At 39.2% G+C, this 26,653-nt stretch overlaps 1 protein-coding gene across 1 annotated transcript; it reads left to right on the top strand.

The window, feature by feature from the left end:
* The first annotated feature begins 131 nt into the window (after positions 1-131).
* Positions 132-26,154, top strand: LOC136957467 (interleukin-10 receptor subunit beta-like). The gene is made up of 6 exons (XM_067251417.1): positions 132-378; positions 1,842-1,953; positions 3,825-3,976; positions 17,685-17,966; positions 21,028-21,185; positions 24,324-26,154. The coding sequence occupies exons 1-6, from the start codon at positions 312-314 to the stop codon at positions 24,483-24,485; spliced, it is 933 nt and encodes a 310-aa protein (XP_067107518.1). The 5' UTR covers positions 132-311; the 3' UTR covers positions 24,486-26,154.
* The last annotated feature ends 499 nt before the right edge of the window (positions 26,155-26,653 follow it).

Raw genomic sequence — 26,653 nt, 5'->3', positions numbered from 1 at the left:
TTCATTCTGCACTCGCCCGGGCGTTAGAGCTCTCATATGGAACTAGAGTGGAACTGCAACCAGTTCAGAACCCGGAAGTTTCCCGAGAGTGGCACTTATATTAAACATTCTCTGGGCAGCGTGCTAACATTAGGCCTCCTATCACAGGCACTCTTGCATTAAATCCGTTTGGTATTAAGTCGTGCTAGATCTAGTTCCAAGAAGAATATTGGTTGTCAGTGTGGACCAAAATTGTTAGATTTGGGGATTAGGTATAGTTTGCTTGGAGAAATTTGGCTAGTTAACTGATGACGTTTGACTGATCTACAGGAATGAAATTAAGGTTGCTTTATCCAAGTGGCCTTTCACTGACAGTGATTTTAATGTCCATCAGCCAAGGTAACGTTACAGATCTTACAGTTCTAGCTGGCTAGTTCTGGACATGTAGTACTGTACGGATTGAGCTACTAGTACTACATTGAGCACAAAATGTTGCTAGCTAGCTGTGGCTGACGTCCAGTCACACAGCTACTGATTTAGCCAGGATGGCTAGTTATCCTGGCCGTTTTTGACGTATTTTTCCTCCGACTTTAGGTAGTAAATTAACAAGCTGGTAAATGTTATAGCTAAAAATCTCAGCTAGCTATCTGAATCTACGAAACTGAAATTAGTTCCTTAGTAAGAAGGGTTGTCCACCGTGGCTTTAATCTCAACACTGCCACTGGAACTAGTTCGAACCTGACCAATGATTTAGCAAGCAGATTTTTGTTAAAATACATGTAGGGTAGCTAGCTAGCTCAATCTTGTCTAATTCTGCCGTAGCTAGACTTAATATTAATATTCAGCAGAACTGAGTGTCTTTGGGAGTTGCAGGTGCAGTTTGAAGGGTGGACACCATTACAATAGTTCTTGTTGCCTTTTCGGTCATATGACCTAATATAGGTCTAATATTAATTCAAGCGTTAGATTTAGCTACTAATCTGAAGTCAGAAATTCTCTGTCTCGCCAGTTTCTCACAAAGCTTGACTTTTGGGGAGGTCCATTTTCGCCCAGCTCCACAGTTAATGTCACCTTGTAAACGAGCTAGATATGAGACAATGTGGGCACATTGTTGTCAATGTTTTTGTTGAGTCTGACGTAATGTGTTTCGCGATGAATTGTGTCCTCAACCTCTGACATGCCATAATTCCACTATTTCTTCATATCTCACAGGTTCAGTTCATTCTTTTGGAATTACACATTATAGTTTGTGCTATTCAAATGACACCTGATGTTAGATGTATGGGACATGTATAACTAGGGGTGGGAAACTTTTGGTACCTCACGATTCGATTCTTGGGTTCACGATTTGATAAAAAATCGATTCACGATTTTTGAGATTTTTTGTAAAAAATCCACAAAAAAAATCACATATATAAATTAAAATAACAAATCGATACATTTGTGAATCTATCTGAATCACTAGCAGACTGAATCGCGATTCAAATGTTAATCGAATTTCCCCCACACCCCTATGTATAACGCAGAGGTTTTTTTTGCCTGAAAGGTGTTGTTTCCACCTCACACATGCTATAACATTTACTTCATGCATTTAAAAATTTTAAAACATTACATGACACCTAGTACACAAGGGGAGACTGAATTTGCTTGGATGAAAGTGTCACATATCAGATGTCATTTGAGTGGTGTGATTTAACCGATTAACTGATATTGCCTAGGGCTGTAGGGCCCACTTACCCAAATGTATCTTCCATTTTAGATATAGATCAACGCCGCATTATGTAGAGTCAGACTACGCATGTGTTGAGCTTTTAAAAAAACATTCCAAAGTTTAATTTCTTTCTTCCTTTCTTTGTCCTCAGTAATGTCAGATGAACTTGCACCACCACAAGATGTTCATGTGGATTCAGCGCTACGTTGGAGACGAGGCAATGAGCACCTACATCATGTCAAGTACACAGCTATGTACCTTATGTGAGTTGTCTTATACTATGTAGCTATCTGCTACAGTATCATACCTGGGCTGATGAGTCCTGATGAGTCCTGTTGAGTTCAGTTGAATTGCAGTGAAATAATGAGACCCTCACTGAAAAATTATTTTACTTGGTAGAAACTAATTTCAAATGTCGAAGACCTAGCCTTAATCTAAGTTTGTGAAACTGGCTTTTGAACTCTTGAATAGAATATACTTTTTTCTGTAATTTTTCAAGATAAAATTTTGGGGAAATAACTGCCATTTCCTGAAATTATGATATTTGTTTTTTTAGATACATTTCAGGAATTAATAAGGTGTCATTTTCCAAGCATAAAACATGTATTATAGTTTGATAAAAGCAGGGCTTTTGCATTATGAACACCTCCTCAAAGAGCAAGCTTCTAAACCTAAAATTCTAGTACTACAAGAAAAAACTAGCTGACTAGGCATTTGGCACTAGCTCGCTAGCAAGACATACACTAGACCATTTATCTTTTTAATATTAGCTAATTTTACTCTACTTAGTGGTCAATTATTAACCTCAGTAAAAATAAACAAAATTTAACACATCCTTGGGCTAAAGGCTGTGCTTGTCTGCAACCTGGTACTTCAGAAATTCTGTTATTGCACTGTTTATTTTTTATTACTGACTTGGTACCGTGGTACCGGTTTTGTGACAACACTAACATATACGTATTTGTATTAATAAGCAACATAAAAACAACATGATATTCAACTCAAGAAGCTATATTTAGCTTCTTGAGTTAATCATGGTTCGTACAAGGTGCTTAAAGTGCTTGAAGTACTTGAATTTGACTTTTTGAAATTTAAGTCCTGGAAAACCCTTAAAGTCATATTAATGATGAGGTACTTGAAAAGTGATTGAATTATTTAAAGACAATATAATATTTATTTCCTATAAAACATAAATACAGTCTTTCGCTCAAAATTATGCCTCAGCCCATCCCCCCTCCTGCTAATTTAATTAAAGCACCAAACGTTTTTTCTGGCATTGGTTTGCATTATAGCATATGATCATGCTCATTTAAGTGTTTTTCAAGCACGATAAGATCCAAAGTATAAATCATTTAGGTCTTGAAGAAGCTCTGTCTGAAGTGGCATTCTTTGCACACACGCCCGACTCACACACACACCGAGAGAAAAGCCGCTTCTTCTCAGACAGTGCGCACCAGTACCGTATGGATTACCCCTACTTGAGGAAGAAATGTTTTGCCGAGTATCCTCGTAAGCACAGTCTTAAATGAGTTTCAAAGTCTTAAATGAAGGTGAAGAGCTGGAAGAACTTTATTTGTGTCATATGTGCGTCGTCAGGACAGCCATCTAATAAACCCACTGCTGTCCGTCTCATTAATGTTAATCAAAGAACAAAGGAAAAAGAGAAAATCACTCGCTGCTCTTGATTGAATAACATTTGTAGATTTGATAAGGATTAACTTAAAGTAAATAAAGTGTATGTTTGATAAATGAGATCTCTGATTGTAGTCCTTGAAATCCCACAAAATAGTGCTTGAAAAGTCCTGGAATTTCATTATACAGTATCTGTACGAACCCTGGTTAATGTACAATATCATGATTAAATAAAAACAAAAGTTTTTGAAGGAACATTTTTGCGAATGAAAATTCCCAGGACATTTTTCAAAGAATTCTCATGGAAACTGTCCTGAAAATTCCCCTTCAACCCCTTTGCAACTTTAACAATACACCTTTTATTACACCTATTGCTATGTGTGTCTTGAATGAAATAAAGAAAAGACAGTTTTGCATTTGAAACTTTTCCAGCAATTTGCAACCCTACTGTTGACACATTTGTCCTTCCCCCTCCCACATTTGTCCTCTCCCCCACACATAGCGAGGAGTGGCAGGAAGTACCAGGCTGTGTGCAGACAGAGCTCACGTTCTGCAATATCTCCTCAGTTTTGAAGTTGAGTGACTGTGTGATGCTGCGTGTCTATGCATTGGATGGATGGAGAAAGTCTGCCGCAGTCCAGGCCTACAGCTATGGTAATGTAACTAAAATATCTACCGAAAGTAATGTTAACCCTTTTACGCATAGTGGTCACTACACTGGACTATTCAAAACTCATTTTCTTGTACATGCATGGGTTTTGGTGGTCTAGTTGCACATCAGCCACTCCAGTGGACGCTTTTGCATCATCCCGTACATTGCCAGCCATTGGCCAAACAAAATTTTGAAAATCCAAAATGGCCTATGGATTGTCAAAAACGGCCATTGTAACAAGAAATTTTGTAAAAAAAAAAATATTGCTTTTATTTAGTGAGGAAATGACAATTGATCATCTGTCCACTAAATTGGAAATCATGCGTCGCTGGTTTTATTTCAACTACAATTCATTCTATTACTGATACTTTGTTGTTCTTCAAAATACATTAATCTGCAGTAACCTTTTGGGCTGTTATCAATTGTTTTATGTTATGTGCAGTTTGTGAAAAAAAGATTGGGGGGAGATTAGTTCCATTATGTGAGTGACAGTGTGTCTATATTTTGTAGATCTCAAGTGCAGTTCAAGATAAAAATGCTTACAAGATAGGAGACAGGAGGAAGAAGTGGAATGAGGGTGGGAGGAGAAAGGAGTGAGGAATAGAATTAGGGTGGGAGGGAGGAGAAAGGAGTGAGGAGTAGAAAGCGAGAGGAGAGAGGCTAAGGAGTCAGGAGCGAGATTCTTCATCGTTCATTACATTGCAAGATCTCGTGGAGTTGCAATGATCATGAGAACTAGGGGTGGGAATCTCTTGGCACCTCACGATTCGATTCCGAGGTCAACGATTCGATTCAAAACCGATTATGGATTCTAAACCGATTATCAATTCTGAACCAATAAAACAATTATCGATGCATCTCGATTTTTTTTTACATTTGAGTTTGCTACTCAGAGGTTGCTAATCACTTCCTACTTTGTTTGATAATTAAAGAAAATCAATAGATGAATTACCTTCCCAAATTTTTTATAAGACAAAAAAAAATCTTTGTCACATATGACTTTCTATCAACAATGCAATAACCAATGCAGCTTGCATTTCAACATTACATTCAAAAGTAAACAGAAATCAGAATGGGTTTTATTCGCCATGAAACTTTGCACAGATAAGGAATTTGCTTTGGCAGGAAGGTGCAAACATTAAACATAGGAATCTAAAATTTAACTAGAGAGGGTACAATTTCAGGGGAAATTGTAGGGTGTGCTTGCTTGCGTCGGTTGCAGGTGGGTCCGTCCTCTAAGTTTTTCCCTTCTAGTGATATTTTCAAGCATTTATTGCATATTTCATTAAGAACACCCTTTGAAACAGCTGCGAACCCCCTTTGAAACAAGCTACTGTAACAACGTTGTCACTGGCAGTATATTTCAGATGGAATCGCGATTCAAACAGTACCGTCTGCTAACTGAAAATATTCCCCCAAAAACTTAAATAAGTTTGAAATTAATTTAGGGGGAAATGGCTAATTGGTGGCCAAGCCGCCAAGCGGCGAAGCCACTTAAGTGTTTCTACCTTTTCTTATTAGGATTCCTCTGTGAGGAGGAAACCTATTGTTATTGTTAGTTGGGTGTGCTTGCCTTTGGCAAGAGCACAACCTTTGTTCTCTCACATATATATTTATTATTGCTTTCCTGTTTCTCTTTATTATTATTCCAACGTCTTAGTTCTTCCGTGTCCTTTAACTAGTCCTGCATACTTTCACCGATTCCGTTTTGCAATCAAAACTTTCAGCTCCTTCAGGAGATGTGTGCTATGACTCTTCTCATTTCTCACTTTTATACTTTTTAATATATTAAGGTTTTTGTGCAAATTATTCTCCCATTTAAAAGTAATGGTAAATCCTTTCAAATCATTACAGCTTCCTCCTCTTTCAAACGTAACTACTTCAGCATACTTTCATCTAGAGACACCATTCAACCTTTAAAATGTTCACAAGACATTCAGCTATTCCCAAATGATTCAGCTTTTTCAAATATTCAGCCAATTTTGAATTATGACAGTTTGAAATACATTAAAATGTTGCTCCTTCTTGATTTTTATGAATGAGCAGCAAGCAGAGTGGCACACTGCTGGCTGTTATTTTTCTGATATTCAACTAAATTGTCAAACAAATTCTTCTAACGTTCATATAGTTTAACTTACAGAAACAAGTTATACCTTAAAATGTAGGAAGAATTGTCCTCTTTCAGGCAATGTAACTACTAAAGAGCTCACATTTACAGCCTGTTTGGTTGCCATCACCGTGGCAACCAAACAGACACGCGCCATGAAAGCAGAATTGGGTACACGTTTTTGAAACTACCAGTATCTGCCAGTAGAGTTGTATTTCTGACCGCACAGACATAAAGGATATCTCTGGTTTCGGCAGAGTCTTATGGAGGACTAAAAGTGCCACAATGAATTAAATAAATACACCATTAAATAAATAAATACACCATTAAATAATTACTTAAATGTGTCATGAATTAATTAAAATAGACATTAAATACATTTTACATTACATTTAGTCATTTAGCAGACGCTCTTATCCAGAGCGACTTACAGTAAGTACAGGAACATTCCCCCCGAGGCAAGTAGGGTGAAGTGCCTTGCCCAAGGACACAACGTCATTTTGCACAGCCGGGAATCGAACCGGTAACCTTCAGATTACTAGCCCGACTCCCTTACCGCTCAGCCACCTGACTCCCCAAATACATAAATGTAACCCAATAACTTCAAGAAGTTCCTCTGCTTTACTCGCTACATGCTCTGGGTCAGCAGGTCCTGCTTCCACATCGTCAGCTAAGTCTAAAATGTCTCTCACCAACTCCCTAGAAAGTTCATGAAGATCCTCCATCGTCTCTATCCAGGCAATCTACTTCAGACCAACGCAATGGATCAGACTAGATTCGCGCTAGCCCCACCCACTGACTTTGATGGGCGAGTTTGACAGATAACACAATTAATGAAACACTGCAACACAACTCGTTGTGAAATATACCATGAAATGTAGCATGAAATGTAGCATGAAATACTTAAATAGTGAAATAATTATATGTATTTTACATTAAATGAATTGGTATTTTAATTAATTCATGACACATTTAAGACACATTTATGTATTTAATGTCTATTTTAATTCATTAATGACACATTTAAGTAATGATTTAATGGTGTATTTATTTAATTCATTGTGGCACTTTTAGTCCTCCATAGAGTCTTGGGTCTTGGAAAAAAAAAAATATATATATATAATTTTTGGATTGGACGTACAGTTTTGCGTCTAGGTTAACTTGTTTGAGGTGTGGAGTCTAGCTACATTTCTGTTATTGTTGGAATGCATTCCAACAATTCCGTTTCAGGCTATGACTGCTATATCTTTTCAGCTTTGTACCTCTTATGCTTGAATTAATATAAATCAATATTCATAATATTTTTAACATGGGTTTCCAATGGAATTTTCTTTCAAATCCTCTAAAACTTCTTTAAACTTATTCAACTTCCAAATCCTTCTTCTTCCTCAATCTTTCAGCTAGAGCCACCATTTAAACGTAAAATTTTTGACAAAACCCTAAACTATTTTTAAATAATTCAGCTTTTTGATATCTATTCATCTTTTTTCAATATCACTGATTTGTTTGCAACTGCCGGTAGTCGTATTTCTGACCGCACATAAATATAAAGGACATCTCTGGTTTCGGCAGAGTCTTGGGTCTTGGAAAATATCCTTATTTTTTGGATTGGACGTATAGTTTTGCGTCTAGGTTAACTTGTTTGAGGTGTGGATTCTAGCTACATTTCTGTTATTCTCTACCCTCAGCGCGTTAGCAATCATAGCTGAACCATCACCGTGGCAACGACAGACACGCACCACTCAGTCTCTCACTGAGTGGAGTCACAAGACAGAGTTTGATAGTATTTCAACCTAATACAATTTACAAGAGGTGGCTCTGCAGGTGCTGCTAATATCTCTTTTACTACTATTGCTAATGGAACTGTTTTGTTCTACTACGCCATTGAGTGCGTTCACTTGACCATGAGAAACCCGATTACTAGCTGTATGGGCTAAGTCTACACTTAAAGCCCAGAGGGATTGCCGACTGAGCACTTGATTGACGCGCTTGTTAGATGTAAAATAACGTTCCAACCTTGCGTTCTTGTTCTTGGTAAGGAAAACTTTATTTCTCACGGTAAAATCCAATCCATAAATCCAAACTTGCATCTAATTTACATGTAACAGACCTTTGGTTATACAAATGAAGCGGTCAAAAAGCTATATGTGCTCTCCCTCCATCAAGCAACACCTGACACCTGCATGAATGTTCACACCTTTATTGTGTGAGCCCAATTAAGGTGGAGTGCCATCTAGTGTCCCAAACAAGATTAAAACATGAACCGAAATGGCTCCTACACTAGCAATTGTCGTTTTATGCCAATAATACGATTAGGCTACTCCGTTTACATGTGTCTTTTTATTAATCGTTGTATGCTCCACGAACAAAACTTGCACCATCATCTTTCTACAACAAAGTGTCGCCGTGTCTTCCTGTAGGCCTATCGGCCCTACTGCTGTATGTTTCATTCAATCAACACATTGAATCTTACTGAGAAAGCCGAGTAAACGCACTCAATGATAGGCTACATCTGCTACTGCTATTACGATTCCAACTATAATTTCAGCTGTTAAAACTATAATATTCTTGTTACGACTAGCTAGCCTACTTCTTCTTCTGTTTAACAGTTCAGCTTTCAGCTTCTCCCGCATTGTAGGCTATTTAAGCTCTTAGCTTTGTTAGATGATGCAGTTCAGCTTCCACACTGCCTCTTGAAATTCAACTATTTCTTTGTTTGCTTCACAACGTTCAAACGTATTCTCCCGCATTGTATTTAAGCACTTAGCTTTGTTAGATGATGCAGTTCAACTTCCACACTGCCTCTTTTGTGTGACTCACACATTTTTGAAATTCATTTCAGCTTTCAGCTTGCGGGTATTTTCTAATTTCTGTATTTTCAGCAATTAAAAATAAATAAATTCATCTTTCAGCATTCCAACGCATTTTCTGCAGGAAATGCACTTTCTAGTTCTCTCTTATAATCGAGCTAGCGCGATGGCTCTCCATAACTAAAAACGGTTAGACTTTTTTTCCACAATCGACCAAATTGGCCAAACAAGGTATGAACATTGATCTTAAAGTGTACATAATCTAGCCTCCATTCTAGTGACGCTACGACTGTCATCATACGGCGAAACCAGGTCACATAGCTAACTACGTTTTTCCAGACATAATATTCGTTACCTAGCTACAAACAAATGCTTCGTAACTGAAGAGTATTTACTTTGTATTGGCGATATTGACAACAGAGGTTAAGGAACTTGTCTTTAATCAAAAGATGGTCTCCGTTTTCAATTTGAAGCAGTAGATATAGCTTACTGTAGAAATTCTCCCATTGCATCCTCTCTAGCTTCGCTTCGGCTACAGATGGACGACAATGACGATGCATGCATTATTCACGCCTACGGTGTTAATACAGTCTGTAAAAATACCACATTACACACTTGCAAGTTGATCCGCTGGTTAGATGAAGCATGATCTTATTTGCTACCCACAATAGTTCAGCTTTTTTTGCAGCAGCATTTTAATCAGAGTTAGCTCCAGGTCCTCTCAAAAATACATTTCAGACCTTTTGAAACCTGACCAAATGACTTTCTACTAAATTTTCTAATTCTTCCGAATTATTTCTCTTTTTGCATTTCTCTTCTTCTCTTTTCTGTAATTTTATGCCTTCGTCCAGCTCCAGCCCCTTTCAAAAATACCTTTCGGTTGCTTGGAAGCTTCAGCTTCTAACTTTCGACAAAATCTTCACTATTTTCAGCTTTTTTAACATGGTCAGCTATCCCCATTCAGGTTTTCAGCATTCTCACTGCTGTTTCGCAGGAACAGCCTTTTCTAGTTATTATTTATTTTTGCCCCCCTAAGTCTCAGTCAATATTTGGACTACATAGACAACCTAGGGGTCAAAAGTTTCGTATTGGTAGCGATTGAGTTGCTTGTATTTGTATTTACCCTTCGTTGCACGGTTTAGGCTCAAGTTCAGGGAGTCAGGTGGCTGAGTGGTGAGGGAATCGGGCTAGTAATCCGAAGGTTGCCAGTTCGATTCCCGGTCATGCGAACTGACGTTGTTTCCTTGGGCAAGGCACTTCACCCTACTTTCGTAAGTCGCTCTGGATAAGAGCGTCTGCTAAATGACTAAATGTAAATGTAAGTTACGTTTTTGTGGCGAAAAGTGAAGCTAACGGTGGCTAATTTGCTAGCCACAGTCACTGACGTTACTAACGTCACTACGTAACGAACGTCACGAAAACACGCGTGACTACCTGTAGCAGAACGTTCGTTTCGCATCTGTTAACTTGGGGGATAGCTAGGCTAACTATAGCTTTACTGCAAGGCAGCTGCAGAAACGCCACAAGCAAAGAGGCCAGCGTGATAACTATTTACTCATTTTACTTTGTGATGTGAAACACTATTGTGTAATGTACAATATTAGCTGATATTATTAAAGAAGTAGGCCCACATCTACTTTCGGAAACGGTAGTCTACTATTTCACTGAAGAATTAGCATCATGACATTACCCTCTGTTGCCCGGGCAACACATACTACAGTGGTCTATGATGCATCTGTTTTCAATCGTTAAAATAAACATTCCTCACAAATACATTTTCGTTGTAGGATTTATTATGATATTACATTACAAGTAAACGATTTGTTGGTGAAATTATCATTACTGATAATTTTGTGGTTTTAAACCAGTGTTGCTCACTGCAACGCTGTAGCCTACGCGAGACGCACTACAAAAACATCTACACAGCTGTTTAGGAAGTCAAACTGCGACAGAACATGTTCGGCACTCCCCTTACTTAAATCAAAAATCTTTCAATAGGTGAAACTATCTGACTACTAACCTGAACTTCATTGCCACAGCCTAAACTTTGTCAATCTGTTCATGAAAATAATTAATTTCAGCCTAAACCGTACAACGGAATGTTACATCGAATTCAACCAACGCAATCGCTACCAAGACGAACACAGCAGTAGTCTAGTACTGTACCGTAGTAGTACAATTTACCGGGGCAGCTTCTCCACCCAGGGCTATATCGCATTTTGCGTTGTTACTGATAATGATCGCTACCAGTGAGCTTTTTATGAATGAGCGATTTTCCACTAAATAAATGTCAAGCTTATTTTCGTTTTTGGGGGAATATTTTCTGTTAGCAGATGGTACTGTTTGAATCGCAATTCCATCTTCTACTGCCGGTAACGTTGTAGAATAATCTCCAAAGGGGGTTCTGTATTATGAATGAATGCAATATGAGTAGGCTAAATGCCTGAAAATATCACGAGAAGGTAAAAACTTAAAAGGATGTTTAAATCATAGAGATTAGGTCAATTTTTACACCGGTCTGCCAAATGTATTCGTTTTGATTCAGCTATGAGGCTGCCTCTTGCAGGGGAAATGAGAAGACATCTATTTCATTCTACACGTCACTCGTATTTTGAGTTGTAAATGAGCAGCAAAAAAAAGATGCTTTTAAATCTATGTAATCTTTATAAATAACAAGTATGCATTTTTATATAAAATATACAGAAATATCAGTTGTAAAAATGTCATTAAAAAACTGACCCCTGTGCAACCGACGCAAGCAAGCACACCCTACAATTTCCCCAGAAATTGTACCCTCTCTAGTTATTATTGGTGGCCAAGCCGCGAAGCCACTTAAGTGTTTCTACCTTTTATTATTATTATTATTGGGTGTGCTTTGCCTTCGGCAAGGGCACAACCTTTGTTCTCTATCATATATATTTCTTATTATTTCTTTTCGCCCCCCTAAGGATCAGTCAATATTTGGACTACATAGACAACCTATGTGTCAAAAGTTTCGTCTTGGTAGCGATCGAGTTGCTTGTATTTTTATTTGCGTTCCGTTGCACAGTTTAAGTAGAAATAGGGTTTCTGTGCCAAAAAGTGCCTTCTGTCAACGAAGAGTACTCAGTGCTAGCCTACGTCACTACGTCAGCACACGTTAGCAACGACGCATGGATACAACGTGATAGAGACGTTCTAGCTTGGATTATGAGTGAAAAATGCCAACCCTCAAAATTACCAACCATTGGGCTTTGTTGAGAAAGCAATTTCGAGTGGAACTGCCATCTCGGATTTTTGATTTGGGTCGTGAAAGTCTTTGTAATTTGAGCGAGTGCGGGTCGCCCGTGAGAGTGCCTAGGCGGCAGCCATGCAAGCGTCATAGTAGTGTAGTATTTTCATAATTTTATAGTTCGGTCAATTTTACACCAAAAAACAGAAGGAGGGCAATGTTATGACAATATGACTATTGTGAAGACAGCCAGATGGTGAGATTTTAATGTAGGTTGCTGTAAAAACTTTGATTGGTTTGCTACGTGAGAGCCCCGTCAGCCTGCGTTGACGATTGCGTCAGCTGTCGATCTCTGATGAGTATTTTCTTAATTTCGTACCAGGGTCAATTCTACATCAAAAATCAGAAGGAGGGTAGTGTTTTAAAGATATGGCGATTGCGAAGACAGCCAGAGGGTCAGCATATTTTTGTGATATGTGTAAAACTTGGAATTTGAGTGACAGCGCGGCTGGTTTTGACGTTAGCTTCAGTCAGACTCGGCTCGCAGTGTGTAGTACTGTCGTCAATGCCACAGCTAAACTTCATGTCAAAAGAAACGTTCTAATTTCCGGCGCAGTCCCCTCTTTATATTCACCAATTTTCATGTCACCCATTGGAGCACTCTAGCGCCACCAACCGGTCAAAGTTGGACTTGTGTTTACACATGTAACTTTTGAACCGTATGACCGATTTTCTAAAATGAGGTACCGTTGAATTCCCTGGATCAAGACGAGTTCAACGCACCCTATGACGCTATTTCTGGTTGTATCAACAACCTTTGAAAGCCTACTCCTCCTACAATTTTTGTCATATCTTCTTCACAATGACCAGAGATGATCTTCAGACCAAGCCTCACAAAAGTTATCCCATGGCGTTTTGATTTTCTAAACCGTTTGTCCGGCACAGCCAATCAAAATCAGCAAAAAAGCAACCAAACAGGAAGTTGGGTCAAATCTCAGCAAATCTTTGAGATATCAACACGTAACTTGGTATGTCACAAGGAAGACACTACAACATGTTACCATCTGCAAAGGCTATTTCATATTTCCAAAAATGGTTGATATAAAGCAAATCGAATTTATCGCTAACGCTAAAATAATGCTTTACACATCCGCCAGTCAAAAACTGATACTCTGATTCAATTACAAGTTCATGAAGACTCTTGAGAATGTTTAGTACACAAATCTCAGAAAAAGTTGACTGTAAGATGAAAAGTTGAATTTTGGTGAATATTTGAAAAATGCATGCTTGGCTAATTGTTAAGGAAATTTCCAATGTAATGTCTCCCTCTGCTCCGCATTCTCACACACTCAGCCTTTCCCCTTTACACACGCGCAAGCTTGGCGAGACGCATACACAACATTTCAGGCAATTGTGGGCTGACCAAGCCCCCACTCATTCCTGGGCTTGAAGTGAAGGCCCTTGTGGATCTTGATGGTAATGCATTTTAGAAAAAGTTCTTTTCATTGATAGTATAGGCCATGAGTAACTACCACACCACAAATGACCCACCATTACCCATAGGAGGCGCTACGGCCACGCCCCAATTGTCCATTTTCAAAGTGATGGCATTTCCACCCCATCATTCTAAAATGCCCGAAACTATACATGCCTTATTTATCATGGGAATCTATACAGTGGTGACCCATACAGTCCACCATGTACAGTGAACATTTTGAAAATGTACAAATATCTTCGTATGAACCATGACTCCAATTGACAAATGTGGTTTGATGTGTAGGCCACATGTAGTTATGCTTGTTTGAGACCACAATAGCTATGGGAATAAGAGTGAGTGCAATAAGGAGGATGTGAAACTCAATGCTCTGAATTGGTGCATGTCAGTCTAGGCAGAGGTAGCCTTTTAAACCTGTACAGCAGGGGTCACTAATTGGCGGACCGCGGTCCGGGTCCGGACCCAGAGAGAGAAAAGTGAACAACACTGTTGTTCACTTTTAAGTAAAGTATCATTATCGGCCACGGGCGGAGCGGGCAGAGCGGGCGGGTTGCTTCTGGTGCTTGAGGCCTGAATGTTTTTTCATTAGCCCTGAATTTGTTTGGTTAAACTTTGGGTTGTCATTTTCGGCTAACCTTTTAATTATCATTCACAACATCGCAAAATTTTAGTTTTTGAAATATAATTCACAATTTATGAAACAGAGTGGGATATCTGTTAATAAGATAATAGTTAACGTTAAATGTCTGTTTTGGATAAATCCTTTGTTTAATCCAGAGTTTTCTGGAGTAGGGAGAGGTTGAGAAAGGTGGGCCATTTGGCTGGAGCTTCTCCCTCCTCTGGGGAGAAGGAGACGCCAGGTCTGGTATCAGCCCTTTGAGGCTCATCCAGAAAGATAATGGCATTGTATGAGGCGTCATATAATGCAATCAGTCGTCATAATGTCGTCAGTGCTGTGTCTTACTGAGGTGGTCAGAAATGGCCGTGTTGAAGGTTTGACTCTGGTACAATCCACAGGTTACCAGCTCAAAAGAAAGAAAAAGTCCTGTGCACAATGCAGAAGCTACCCAAGATTACCCTATTTATTCTATATTGTCCATAGATGCAAAGGGAAAAAAAACAGGCTATTCTAAATGATCTGTCAGGCTAGCTGTAGTAGATAGGCCGCCTATTGATTTATCAAATACAACTCTCGTTTTACATGCGCTAATGGCCTTGCGTAACCTGCCATCTACACTGGAAACTGGAATCCCAATGTTTCAGTAATGGTCTTTATAAAACCAAAATACACATTCTCAAACGGTATTGTAGGAGGTTACATATTGGCCAAACAACCAAAACTATTCCCCTATGTTTGAAAGGAAGATGGGAAACTGAAGTGTATCAACATGAACCAAATTATGTCAATACCAATGGAATTACAGTTATTTGACTATGGGTTAAATCAGAGCAAGAATGGTCAAAGGTTAAATGAAATAAACATTTAATAACATTTCAAATGAATGAAATCATTTACAAGGCAAGACATGTTACAAAATGAAGGTTAACTCTTACCTACTCTAACATGATAATTGTACACCAGAGAGAGAAGGCAAGAGGTGAGGAAGGAGAAGGACAAGCCAGAGCTTAGGAGAAGGTCTCAGGAGATCAAGAATACACAGAACAATGCTTCACAATTCCTTTTTTACCCAAGAACAACCAATCACAGCACATCTTAACCCTTACTTATCAACATATGACTAGCAATGCTACAGTAAGTTACACAATGAGGTGTGAGAGCCATCAAGTAGAGAGTCTGTCCAGCAATTCCAGATTTTAGCATATGAGAGGTGGAGGCAGGTTGACACCCAGCCTTATAGTATAATATTATTTTGGACATATTATCCACTGCGTTGTCATTCCAAAAGGTGTTAAATTGAATAGGCTAAGCATCAACAGAATATCAAGTCTATAGCCTTGAATTTCCAAACAGTGTTCTAATTTTTGCAATACTTGGACTATGTTAGGTCAATAAATTAAGACCATTACATGTTTTGCCAGTATAACTGGATCTAAATAGACCATTGAATGTTTATGATGTCCCTGTGTGTTTGTTTATACTTTTAACTGGGGACAACAACGTGATCTTGTCAGCCGACTATAACATTCTGATGTCGAACTACAACCCCAATTCCAGATAAGTTGGGACGTTGTGTAAAAAAAAAACAGAATACAATGATTAACAAATCTTATAAACCCATTATGTTATTCACATTAGAACACATACAACATTTCAAATGTTTAAACTGATGAAATGTACAATTTTAAGGAAAAAATAAGGTCATTTTGAATTTGATGGCAGCAACACGTCTCAAAAAAGTTGGGACAAGGCCATGTTCACCACTGTGTAGCATCCCCTCTTCTTTTAACAACAGTCTGCATCTGTCTGGGAACTGAGGAAACCAGTTGCTGTAGTTGTGGGAGAGGACTGTTGTCCCTTTTGTGTCTGATACAGGATTCTTGCTGCTCAACGATCCTGGGTCTTCATCGTCATATTTTTCGTTTCATGATCCACCAAATGGTTTTAACTGGTGAAAGGTCTGGACTGCAGGCAGGCCAGTTCAGCACCCGGACTCTTCTATTACGAACTCATGCAATTGTAACAGATGCAGGATGTGGTTTAACATTGTCTTCCTAAAATATGCAAGGCCTTCCCTGAAAAAGATGATGCCTGAATGCAAGCAAATGCAATGTTGCTCTAAAACCTGTATATACCTTTCAGCATTGATGTTGCCTTTCCAGATGTGCAAGCTGACCACTAGGCACTAATGCACCCCCATACCATCAGAAAAGCAGGTTTTTGAACAGAGCTCCAAAAACAAGCCGGTTGGTCCCTCTCCTCTTTAGTCTGGAGTACGCAGCGTCCAAGGTTTCCAAAAAGAATTTCACATTTCAATTTGTCTGACCACAGAACAGTTTTCCCACTTTGGCAGTCCATTTTAAATTAGCTTTAGTCCAGAGAAAATGGCAGTGTTTCTGGATCATGTTCACATGTGGCTTCTTTGCATGAGACCTTTAACCTGCATTTGTGGATGGCACGGCAAACTGTGTTCACAGACAATGAGTTCTGGAGGGTGTTTCTGAGCCCATGCAATGATTTCCATTACAGAATCATGCCTGTTTTTTTATCAGTGCCGCCTGAGTGCCTGAAGATCACAGGCATGCAGAATTTATTTTCCCCCTTGTCCCTTACACATAGAGATTTCTCCAAATTCTCTGAATAATTGTATTATATTATGTACTGTAGATGATGATATATTCAAAGTCTTCACAATTTTACGATGAGGAACTTTATTCTGAAATGGTTCCATGGTATGTAGATGCAGGTTTTCGCAGATTGGTGAACCTCTGCTCATCATTACTTCTGAGAGACTCTGCCTCTAAGTTTTTTTTTTTTTTTTTTACACCCAATCATGTTACTGACCTGTTCCTCCAGCTGTTTTTTTTTGTAACACATACTTTTCCAGCCTTTTATTTCCCCCGTCCCAACTGTTTTGAGACGTGTTGCTGCCATCCAATTCAAATTCCTTATTTTTTTCCTTAAAATTGTACATTTCATCAGTTTAAACATTTGACATGTTTTATATGTTCTATTGTGAATAACATAATGTGTTTATGAGATTTGTAAATCATTGTATTCAGTTTTTTATTTTATTTTACACAACGTCCCAACTTTTTTGGAATTGGGGTTGTACTAGACCAACTGCAGTCTAGCCAAACCCGCAACTTGTTTGACATTCTTTAGCCAATAAATACAATATTGCTGAATGATTGAAGGGCTAGACAATAAACGTTCCAATGAAATAATCACCGACTAACAACACGTAAATAAATGACAGATTGCCGAAGACACGTTAATTTTAAAACCGTGCCTTTGCTCCGTGCAACAAGCGCCATCTAGTGATCATTACATGTCAGTAACGACGTCCCTGTCTGTAGACTCATGGGTCAATTTGACGCTTCTAGTAGGGCTCGGCGCTTCTAGTAAATGGCTCGGTGCTTCTAGTGTTTAACCCCAGCCCAGTCAATCTTTCTCTGTTCTCTCCAGACAACCCCTGCAGCCCAGTGTTTACACTAGCCCCCCGACCAGGTTCCCTGACAGTCTACATGCGGAACAACAGCTTGTTCTACAAATATGCTGACAATGCCGGTTATTTAATCAGCTACAGCAGAGATGGCCATGCACCACAGGAGACAGTCACACTGTCATCCTTGATAATAGAGGATCTGGATGTAGAGGAGCGCTACTGTGTGGAGGTCCAGTACACTTTATACCTACAGCCATATGGATACCCAAGCCAGCCACAGTGTGTGGTCATCCCAACATCAGGTGAGAAACGTGCATTCAGACATACATTGGGGGGCAGGTGATGTATTCAACTGATCACAAAGTATAGTCAGGACATTACCGATGTAGTGTAAACAGCACCATCATTATTCAGTGTTTCCCATACATTGATTTATTTGTGGCGGCCCACCACAATAAAAAAATAGACCGCCACAAATTGATCAAAGTTTTTACTGTATAACATGGCAAAAACATTTGTTGTAGATTTGCGCACAGCGCATTGATTCTCAGCCCCTTCTTGCCCCGCAAGATGCCCTGCGTTCCATCTCCCTTTCACTACAACCGACTGAATAGCCCCCTCTCTCCGTGCACGCTCTGAATGAATGCACGGGACAAACAGCTTTTTCCCTCAGAAAAGACTTCCGGAGAATCAATCCAGAGTTTATGAACGGTTAGCCCCAATCCCAATGTCTACCCTCACAGATTTATGGACTTTGAGGCCGTTCTCGCTAAGTCTGTGAGGGTTAAGGGCTGTCCCACTGTCCCCCCATTTCGTCAAGTGCACAAGGGCTATATCGCAGACATTTTGAGCCCTTTATGCACCCTTTTCGTTAGTTCGCATTTTTGCAGACTTTAGCTAAGGGAATTGCCCACATTTCACAGCGTTGTGACATGAAACACCAGGGTTACCAGGGGAAGCCCGGAAGTAAGAATAAAAAATCATGGCAAACCCGCCTCATAAGACAAGAAAGAACAACGGTAAACAAACAAGCATGCATGGAAGGAGCAACCAACCCTGACGTAAACATAGTTTGACACTGATGGTTAATATAGCCAGAACTGTGTGTAGGTTGTTCTAAATATGCATTCATCAGATTTGATCCAACAACATTACTAATTTGCCAATAATGCAGCAAAGTGCTCTCCCATTCCAATTTATAGCATTTCGAGCCCTTGCAGCCTCTTGCATTCAATCACTAGGTGACATCAAGTAAATCTGTGAGGGTTCAGGGCATCGGGATTAGGGGGGACATTGGGATTGTGCCTTAGTATCATAATTCTCTGCACGAATTTGTCTAAAACTGATACATTCAAGTTAAATGTAATAATGTTCATAGTAACATACATCAATCAAATTTAACAATGAGTCCAGCGTAATGTTTAAATTACATAAAGCTTAAACTATTTCTAACTAGATCGACTACACACAATAAAGGCAAATTGCTTCACACAGTAACAAGTGGTTGTGATCACTTTTTAGCAGTTTAGCTCTACCTTAGATAGTTAGAGATGAAGCGCGAACGTTAGCTGCGCTGCTGTGTGTTCAAATGCTTCTTCATATTTGTAGTATTTCCTCCCTTCGACGAAATAGACTTTTTACACGCGTTACAAGTGGCGTTGTTGTCATTTTGTTGTGTGAAATACAACCAAACTTTAGAACGCTTCTTCCTATTTGCCATGTTTGCTGCAGTCTGTCTTCGCGCATGCGTGTGTGAACTTTTATAGTTTATTCAGACAGACGTTCGCGTGTCCCATTATTAAACTGAGCATATCGATTTTTGTATCCATTATTAAATTTAGCATTTTAATTGTTTAACGGCACAGAGAATCGTTAACAGAATCATTAAGGAATTTTGCTAACGATTCCAAGGAATCGATTCACTGGGAACCGGTTCTAAACAAGAACCGGTTCTCGATACCTATCCTTACCCCTAATGTTGACAAAGTCTGGCTCCGCCCCTGCCTACCACCACAAATCGAATCTAACTCAGAGGGAAACACTGCTATTAAAATGTATTTTATTGTAAGTCATTATCCTTGAGAAGCCATGCTAAATTGCTAATTTGGTCCTAGAAAATCACTTCCCAAATTATTATTTTTTTACCAAGGATAATCAAACAAATGTATCATGTGTCTTGTAACTTTTTATTTAACACAGTAATAGGCTTAGCGTTATTGCACACGGTTTAAAAGTCTGAAGATGCAGAAAAGCAATTGTCTTTGCCATTTTTAATAAATTGATAGTGCAATTTACTTTATTTAGGCCTAACTCGTATTCATTGAACTATTTTATTTGTTTATTTACAAAATGTGTAAAAAATAACACTTGCTTTGAGAATCTGCGTGCCTTAGAACCCATGCCTATGCTTTGAGTTTGTGTGATATGGTGACACTGCGTGACTGGAAGGGGAAGAGATCAAGTTCATGCATAACAAATTACAGTTTTCTTCGAGGGAAAGCCTGTCCAATGGACGGGGTACCTGTCTACCTACCTACCTAACTGCGCACACTCTGCCCCCCCCCACTCCACTGTAATAAACACAACCAGTGTTTATTACAGTATTGCGACGCCCACAGATGTCAGAATGATTTCATATTACTGTCAAACCTTTAGATATATTGGTTGCTATCAAGACGTGAAGTTACTTTCGGCAAATATGACAAAGTGCTTCTCAACAACATTGCCTACCCTGCCTTTAGATGAAATCTTTGAAGACAAACTTATCGGTCGTGTACAGTGTTCAGAAATCTACAAAAAACTTTGTGTATGGAGTTTTCCAGTTTTCTCTGTACGCTTACTTTTATCAGTTTGATACATTTGACCGCTGGTCTTGACCGCATTAAGCTTTTGTGTGATCAGCTAGACTGTAAAGTGAGTGAGAAGTGTCCAACAAGCCACCCACATAAGTGCACCAGGAAGCAAGGGGCGAAATGTACCTTAGTACCTGGACAAACTGACAGCTAGAATGCCAAGGATCTGCAAAGCTGTCATTGCTGCATGTGGATGATTTTTTAATAAGAAGTCTTTGAAGTTGTTTGAAGTTTGTTTAATACGTTCTAAACATTTATTTCCAATTGTAACAGTACTTTCCAATTGTGCAGTACAATAACGTTATTTATGTTCTGACTATACATTGTGATCAGTTGAATGCAACTTTGGTGAATAAAAAGGCAAATTTTAGGCCAATAACAAAATCTGTACATTATTCCATCCCTTTTCCATCCACCCAGTCTTCTACACTAAGACACAGCAATTTAAGGTAAAAATTATGACAGTAAACTACAATTGTATGTATGTATATGCTTCTCTCTTTATGAACAGAAAAAGACAGAAGAAACATGGTTGTTGGTCTCTCTGTACCATTTGTATTCCTATCAGCTGGTGTAATACTAGGGATTGCATTTGTTGTCGTCAAGAATTATGAGAAGATGAAACAGTGTCTTCAGCCCCCTGTAAGGATGCCACCACACTTAAAAGAGGTTGGTACCAATATTTTGGTTGCATACACCATTGCCCTATGCAGTACATTGCCTTGCTGAACTATGTACACCCTTTTACACAATTTCACCCTTTTCAAACCTAAGCCTAATTTAACAATAATTTGTTCCCCCTGCCCATACACAATATCCCATATTGACAATCACCCCATATGAAAATATTTCTCATAGGCATTGACTTGTCTATGACCCATACGCATCCTCCAACTCTTGATATTACATTAAATTGTATGTGTGTTGTCTGATACAATTGCCATCCCTTCTGCACTGGATAACCAAAACGTTAATACACTGCCGACTTGAATGGGTAGTCTGCAGTCTCCTGGTTATAATCCATCTTGAGCCAATTAAACTATCCTAACTTTTACCACAGTCTTAGTCACTCGATCATGATTGGACCAAACTAATCACGGTGGTTAGAAGACCACAAAATAAGGTGTAATGTGTAATATTTATGAACTATACAGCTTGCCCTAACTTTAAATAGAATTATGCATATGTGATTGACATGAGTTTTTAAGATTTACAAGTCTTAATTGTGAAACTATAATATTATATATACAGTTAGGTCCATAAGTATTTGGACATTGACACAATTTTCATCATTTTGGCTCTGTATACCACCACAATGGATTTGAAATGAAACAATCAAGATGTGCTTTAAGTGCAGACTTTCAGCTTTAATTTCAGGGTATTTACATCCAAATCAGGTGAACGGTGTAGGAATTACAAAACATTTTATATGTGGCCCCCCCCTTTTTAAGGGACCAAAATAATTGGACAAACTAACATAATCATAAATCTAATTGTCACTTTTAATACTTGGTTGCAAATCCTTTGCAGTCAATGACAGCCTGAAGTCTGGAACCCATAGACATCACCAGACGCTGGGTTTCGTCCCTGGTGATGCTCTGCCAGGCCTCTACTGCAACTGTCTTAAGTTCCTGCTTGTTCTTGGGGCATTTTCCCTTCAGTTTTGTCTTTAGCAAGTGAAATGCATGCTCAATTGGATTTAGGTCAGGTGATTGACTTGGCCATTGCAGAACATTCCACTTCTTTGCCTTAAAAAACTCTTTGGTTGCTTTCGCAGTATGCTTCGGGTCATTGTCCATCTGCACTGTGAAGCACCGTCCTATGAGTTCTGAAGCATTTGGCTGAATCTGAGCAGATAATATTGCCCGAAACACTTCAGAATTCATCCTACTGCTTTTGTCAGCAGTCACATCATCGATAAATACAAGAGAACCAGTTGGTATTGGCAGCCATACATGCCCACGCCATAACACTACCTCCACCATGCTTCACTGATGAGGTGGTATGCTTTGGATCATGAGAAGTTCCTTCCCTTCTCCATACTCTTCTCTTCCCAGCATTCTGGTACAAGTTGATCTTGGTCTCATCTGTCCATAGGATGTTGTTCCAGAACTGTACAGGCTCTTTTAGATGTTTTTTGGCAAACTGTAATCTGGTCTTCCTATTTTTGAGACTCACCAATGGTTTACATCTTGTGGTGAACCCTCTGTATTTACTCTGGTGAAGTCATCTCTTAATTGTTGACTTTGACACAGATACGCCTACCTCCTGGAGAGTGTTCTTGATCTAGCCAACTGTTGTGAAGTGGTTTTTCTTCACCAGGGAAAGAATTCTTCTGTCATCCACCACAGTTATTTTCCGTGGTCTTCCGGGTCTTTTGGTGTTGCTGAGCTCACCAGTGCGTTCTTTCTTTTTAAGAATGTACCAAACAGTTGATTTGGCCACACCTAATGTTTTTGCCATCTCTCTGATAGGCTGAAAAATCAAAACAAACCTAACGATGGCTTGCTTCACTGATGGTGACAGCTCTTTGGACTTCATATTGAGAGTTGACAGCAACAGATTCCAAACACAAATACCATACTTGAAATGAACTCTAGACCTTTTATCTGCTCCTTGTCAATGAAATAACGAACTCCCTTTATGAGGGAATAACATACACCTGGCCATGGAACAGCTGAGCAGCCAATTGTCCAATTACTTTTGGTCCCTTAAAAAGGGGGGGGCCACATATCAAATGTGTTGTAATTCCTACAACGTTCACCTGATTTGGATGTAAATACCCTGAAATTAAAGCTGAAAGTCTGCACTTAAAGCACATCTTGATTGGTTCATTTCAAATCCATTGTGGTGGTATACAGAGCCAAAATGATGAAAATTGTGTCAATGTCCAAATACTTATGGACCTAACTGTATATATATATATATTTGGTTACAGTCATAACCATAACAGCTCAACTGGCTGCACCTGTAGTGGGTTGAGGTAGTGGGGGCATCGCGGTTTCGTGGACGCTTATATTGTGTTTTTAGTCTGTTTTCAGAACCGTTACAGCCCTTCTTATCTAATTTAAAGTTTGGCAGGCAGGATCTTCTTGTGGGATTAGTTATATTAGCCCCTTTTATACAGAGATCCTGCAATATTGCTGTAAAGATGACCTGTCATTATGCCAGTTTTGCTTGTATACACTTAACCAAACAAAGCTGGCATAATGCAATATCGTCTGTGCTTTGAAATAACATGGCAGTGTTTTGGACTCAGGTGTGACATCAGTGCCGTGTGTGTGTGTGTGTGTGTGTGTGTGTGTGTGTGTGTGTGTGTGTGTGTGTGTGTGTGTGTGTGTGTGTGTGTGTGTGTGTGTGTGTGTGTGTGTGTGTGTGTGTGTGTGTGTGTGTGTGTGTGTGTGTGTGTGTGTGTGTGTGTGTGTGTGTGTGTGTGTGTGTGTGTGTGTGTGTGTGTGTGTGTGTGTGTGTGTGTGTGTGTGTGTGTGTGTGTGTGTGTGTGTGTGTGTGTGTGTGTGTGTGTGTGTGTGTGTGTGTGTGTGTGTGTGTGTGTGTGTGGTCCCGCAATGCCAGCTGTCCCTTTTACACAGACGTTGATTCAGCTCTGTGACAACCTTCGCTGCCGGCAAATTGCCAGTACAACAATGACCCCCACATTCCGTGTTGGTACCTTTTATACTGAACTGTGAGGTGGCATAAAGGTGCAACATTCCAGCCTGTGTGTAAAACCAGAAAACATCTGTAATATACTACAGTTGTCTCTTTTCCATCCATTTCCTCATCCAACAATATTTGTTTCTTCTCTAGTTCCTAAAGAGGCCATGTTCCCTTCCGCCCCAGACTGTTAGTCACAGAGAGGACTGCTTTGATCATATCTCTATCATCTCCCCTCAAGATGATGAGTTAGAGGAGTCAAGCCTGCCTTCACAGGTCCTGCTCTCAAGTGAAAATCTGGGAAAAGCTGCATAAGGAGGCAGAGGACTCCAGACCGATACCAAGCAGTCTCATCGGAAATCCTAACCCTATGCTACGCATAAAAAACCTTTAAATCATCTTAAAAAAAATGACTGCCTGAAAATACTTTCGATTAGGTATTTTTTAGGCATTAGGCTAAATGTAGAAAATATACTTAATTGGACCGAAGCCATTATGCTACATTATCCTAAAGAAGTGCTGCACTCACACCAATCTTAGCTTTTTCAGACATTCTGGTAGAGACATGATGCAATGTTGCAAAGTGACAGAATTTCCTGTCTAACATTGAATACCAGTCAACATATAGAGCAATGGAGATCACACCCATTTCTTGATATTTAGAATCAAATTTAGCATGTTGGTGATATCATTAGTGCAAATACAAAGACCTCTCACCAGTCACACACCAGTTTGTGTACAAAACATAATAATAATAATAATAATAATAATAATAATAATAATAATAATAATAATAATAAATAACATAAGTACTAAATCCCTCTCTTGGTAGGGTTATAATAAATCTAGCTTACTTTGGAACACAATGCCAGGAAAGAGTTGTGTTGCACATCTGGAGCGCAAATGAAGTTCTGCAATGTTATTTTTGTGTAAATTCAGCTGCAAATGTCACATGAAATCTATGTGCTGTGGGTATGTTAATTGCTCTCTAATTAATGTTTCACCACTGTACTTTTATGGAGTAAGAAAGTTAATTATAATTGCATATATAGAACTGTATCGCATGTTGCTGACTTGTGGAATTGAAACTTTCATGGTACAGTTGATGCAAATGAAAACATGTTTTCAGTTGTCATAACTCTAATTATTATTATTATTTTTGTCATAGAAATAGCTTTTTAGCCAGACTCCAAATTTCTATTCACTTTTGTACCTTTATATGCAGTACATTATATAATATGTAATGACATGTAATGACATGTAATGATAAATTAATGTTGAGTGATTTGCTATAGTAATTATTGGAGTCAGGTGGCTGAGCGGTTAGGGAATCAGGCTAGTAATCTGAAGGTTGCCAGTTTGTGCCAAAATGATGTTGTGTCCTTGGGCAAGGCACTTCACCCTACTTGCCTCGGGGGAATGTCCCTGTACTTACTGTAAGTTGCCCTGGATAAGAGCGTCTGCTAAATGTAAATGTATTAGTGTGTAGTTCTTACTATTATTCGTATCTCCCTAAAGTGCTTAATAACTCAATATCTCCTGAGTAAAAATGTTGCACATTGATACTACAGGCCACGAGTAACTGTCACACCCTAAATGGCCCACACAGATTTTACACTTGCCTTATTTCTCATGGGGAACAAAAAAAGTCTAAAAATGTTTTGGGTGAACCATAGCCCTAAATGACTTGACACTCTTGAAATATGTGTAGGTTACATGTCTTCTATTTGTTATTTAGCAATAAGGAATATAGTACTAAATGGCTGATTTGAGCCCTTTTTATGTAAATGTACACCTTGTCTCAATATCTGTGCCCATAAATGAAATGCCATCTTAACCAGTGGTTTTCAAATGTAACAGGCTTCAAGATTACATGACTATGCAGTACTGTGCAAAGTGTCACCATGATATGTGAAAAGAGCACTTGGACAGTGTCTTGACAAATGAAGAACATTACATGTTTGGCCAGGATAACTGGATCTAATTAGACCATTGAATGTTTTTGATGTTCCTGTGTATTCATTCCTTTGACTGGGGACAACAACGCAATCAGTCAACTGACTATAAAATGATGTAGCAGGGGGGATTATGCCACCACCTCGTAGGGGACTATAGTAACACTATCCTGCCTTTGACAATTAAGTCAGCAAAAGGATCTTAGTCCCTGACCCCAATACAGTTGGTCTCTGTGCTTATGCACAGACACCAACTGAGCGGTTAGGGAAGCGGGCTATTCATCAAAAGGTTGCTGGTTCGATTCTGGCCGTGCAAAAATGACGTTGTGTCCTTGGGCAAGGCACTTCACCCTACTTGCCTCGGGGAGACTGTCCCTGTACTTACTGTAAGTCGCTCTGGATAAGAGCGTCTGCTAAATGACTAAATGTATGCAAGTGTTCGAGACTAAGGGGTCTCTGTACTATCACTGGCTGAGTAGGTGTATAGACATGTGGTTCCTGTGTTCTGTCGAGTTGTCCTACCTTGTC

The sequence above is a fragment of the Osmerus mordax genome, chromosome 2 (assembly GCF_038355195.1).
Source record: "Osmerus mordax isolate fOsmMor3 chromosome 2, fOsmMor3.pri, whole genome shotgun sequence".
Lineage (NCBI taxonomy): Eukaryota > Metazoa > Chordata > Actinopteri > Osmeriformes > Osmeridae > Osmerus > Osmerus mordax.
The sequence above is the reverse complement of the archived record's forward strand: the minus strand, read 5'-3'. Positions and strand labels throughout refer to the sequence as shown.